At 46.9% G+C, this 3,238-nt stretch overlaps 1 protein-coding gene across 1 annotated transcript in view; it reads left to right on the forward strand.

Annotated features, from left to right (window-relative positions):
* The first annotated feature begins 578 nt into the window (after window positions 1-578).
* The window catches only part of LOC137907646 (ephrin-A2-like), a 4,835-nt gene continuing 2,175 nt past the window's right edge, over window positions 579-3,238 (forward strand). Inside the window, exons 1-3 of the mRNA XM_068752002.1 lie at window positions 579-613; window positions 2,217-2,509; window positions 3,175-3,238. The exon at window positions 3,175-3,238 is cut by the window's right edge and continues 2 nt beyond it. Of these exons, the coding sequence (XP_068608103.1) occupies window positions 579-613; window positions 2,217-2,509; window positions 3,175-3,238 (392 nt within the window). The remainder of the gene's footprint in view (window positions 614-2,216; window positions 2,510-3,174) is intronic.

A 3,238-nucleotide genomic window follows, 5' to 3' on the forward strand; every position in this document is an offset into this window, starting at 1 on the left:
GGCTCATCTCATATTTAATGAGAAGCACCGGCGACCCGCTGGATAAAAGCTCTGTGATGTGAAAGTGATGAAGCCGAACCCTCCTTCCTCTGAAACGGGGAGCGAGCCAGAATAGTCATTGTGTTTGTAAATGGAATATTTGAAGTAGAAATATACACAGAAGCGTTGTGTTCATGTTAACACAACATATGTGTCTAATTCAACTCGAGATGGGAGGTTTTAATTGGCTGTGTTTTTTGGGTTGGTTTGTTACCTGTGACCCCGCCTCCCACCCAATGGCACCTGGAACAGACTCCGCCTCCTGCTCAACACTAACGAATAATGGTTTTTATTGATTGGTTGATTATAACGATTGTATTTTGTCTTGTTATTGTCTGGTTACTTTTGATTGTTGTTTGGTTTGCTGTAGCTTCTTTATCGGCGCCGAGATGTGCTGGCGACACGTCTGGGGTGTTAGGCGCTGGACTTGTTTCTCAGACTCTTTGCCGTGTTCTGAAGTTTCCTTTTCGTCACCTCTGACCTCCTTCTGCGATCCGGTTGTGACCCGGACTAAGTGGACTGCAGGCGTCTCCATAGCGATGCCTGCTCGCTACCGTCACATGACCCACTTCCTGTGCATCACAGCAGCAGACGATGCACGGCTCCGCGTTATTAAATGAAATCTATTCAGACTCTTCTTCTCCTTTATGAAGTTAAAGGATGTTTTTCTGCAGTGACTCAGGAGCTCCGGAGTCTCTGAGGCTCGTACCTGCAGACTGACCTCCTTTCAAACGTCCAAACAGCCATCCCATAATTAACCCCCTGGAGTCTGAGGGCCACTTTACACATCAACTTAAATTAGCCTGAAATGTAGATTCTTGAAATTGTTCATGTAAAGGTGCCAAAAATGTTATTATTTATTTGTTTGGTGTCTTTGGGTCGTTACCATCCCCAAAACTATGAAAATAAACCGTCCACTCAATCCTGCGTAGTTTGGGTTCTGTAATCGAGTATCTGGCAGCACTCTCCCCTGGGGGTCTGGGGGGAGCAGATACCGTCATCCTATTGGTTAATACTTAATACTTTAATACTAATCCTGCGTAGTTTGGGTAGTTCTGTAGTTGAGTATCTGGCAGCACTCTCCCCTGGGGGTCTGGGGGGAGCAGATACCGTCACCCTATTGGTTAATACTTAATACTTTAATACTAATCCTGCGTAGTTTGGGTAGTTCTGTAGTCGAGTATCTGGCAGCACTCTCCCCTGGGGGTCTGGGGGGAGCAGATACCGTCACCCTATTGGTTAATACTTAATACTTTAATACTAATCCTGCGTAGTTTGGGTAGTTCTGTAGTCGAGTATCTGGCAGCACTCTCCCCTGGGGGTCTGGGGGGAGCAGATACCGTCACCCTATTGGTTAATACTTAATACTTTAATACTAATCCTGCGTAGTTTGGGTAGTTCTGTAGTCGAGTATCTGGCAGCACTCTCCCCTGGGGGTCTGGGGGGAGCAGATACCGTCATCCTATTGGTTAATACTTAATACTTTAATACTAATCCTGCGTAGTTTGGGTAGTTCTGTAGTCGAGTATCTGGCAGCACTCTCCCCTGGGGGTCTGGGGGGAGCAGATACCGTCACCCTATTGGTTAATACTTAATACTTTAATACTACTACTTTAATACTAATCCTGCGTAGTTTGGGTAGTTCTGTAGTCGAGTATCTGGCAGCACTCTCCCCTGGGGGTCTGGGGGGAGCAGATACCGTCACCCTATTGGTTAATACTTAATACTTTAATACTAATCCTGCGTAGTTTGGGTAGTTCTGTAGTTGAGTATCTGGCAGCACTCTCCCCTGGGGGTCTGGGGGGAGCAGATACCGTCATCCTATTGGTTAATACTTAATACTTTAATACTAATCCTGCGTAGTTTGGGTAGTTCTGTAGTCGAGTATCTGGCAGCACTCTCCCCTGGGGGTCTGGGGGGAGCAGATACCGTCACCCTATTGGTTAATACTTAATACTTTAATACTACTACTTTAATACTAATCCTGCGTAGTTTGGGTAGTTCTGTAGTCGAGTATCTGGCAGCACTCTCCCCTGGGGGTCTGGGGGGAGCAGATACCGTCATCCTATTGGTTGCTGTGACTCTACGAATGATATTTCATAAAGATTCCTGTGATGCGAATAGAAATATTGAACGTTTGATCTAAATATTCATAGATGTTTTTGACCTCACCTCAGGTTCTGGCATGGGGAGTACAGGGTGGCCGTGAACATCAACGACTACCTGGACATCTACTGTCCGTACTACGAGGGCCCCCCGTCCCACGGGCGCGTGGAGCGCTACATCCTCTTCATGGTCAACCAGGAGGGCCACGCCTCCTGCCAGCACCGAATGCGTGGCTTCAAGCGCTGGGAGTGCAACCGTCCCGGCGGTCCCGACGGACCCCTGCGCTTCTCCGAGAAGTTCCAGCTCTTCACGCCGTTCTCCCTGGGCTTCGAGTTCCGGCCCGGACACGAATACTACTACATCTGTAGGTCTGAACCAAAGCAGAACCAGAAGCGTTAGAAATAAATCACCGCCTCAAAGATCAATAGCTGATTGGAGGAGAAGGAAGTAAAACCTTCAGCAAACCAGGAAATGCAAGTTCCTTCCTTAGCGTCCCACAGGTAGAACTGATTACAGGTGATTGGCTCAGGTCCTCATCTAATATCGCTTTACCTGGTCGGTGTTGTGGAGTAAGGAGAGCCTGTTGATGACGTGGGCCGGTTCTCAAAGCGTCCTACCGATATAGTCCCTGTCTCTCCTCTGGACATGTCCAAACCATCAAAGTCTGGTCTCTCTGACCTCGTCTCCAAAACGTCTAACCTTCACTGTCCCTCTTATTGTCTCATGTCTAATCCTGTCCAACCTGGTCCCTCCCAAGGAGAACCTCAGCATCTTCATCTCCTCCACTTGTAGCTCCGCCTCCTGTCTTGTCCTCAGAGACACGTTTTTCATGTAAATTACCAACAAAAGACCATCATAAACAGATTATAATGATAATTTTTGACAATCCACTGTCTAACTATAATAACTGTGGATTGTTTCACTTTGTAAAATCTATTCTGTATTTTTACAGTTTATATGTATTTTGGTTTTGATGCTGAATTAATTTGAATTAACAAAAACATTCAAAGCTGTTCTGTCCCCCTCCAGCGTCGCCTCACCCAAACCATGTGGGACGGGCGTGTCTCAAGCTGAAGGTGTACGTCAGACCTCC

Source organism: Brachionichthys hirsutus, chromosome 18 (assembly GCF_040956055.1).
Source record: "Brachionichthys hirsutus isolate HB-005 chromosome 18, CSIRO-AGI_Bhir_v1, whole genome shotgun sequence".
NCBI classification, from domain to species: domain Eukaryota; kingdom Metazoa; phylum Chordata; class Actinopteri; order Lophiiformes; family Brachionichthyidae; genus Brachionichthys; species Brachionichthys hirsutus.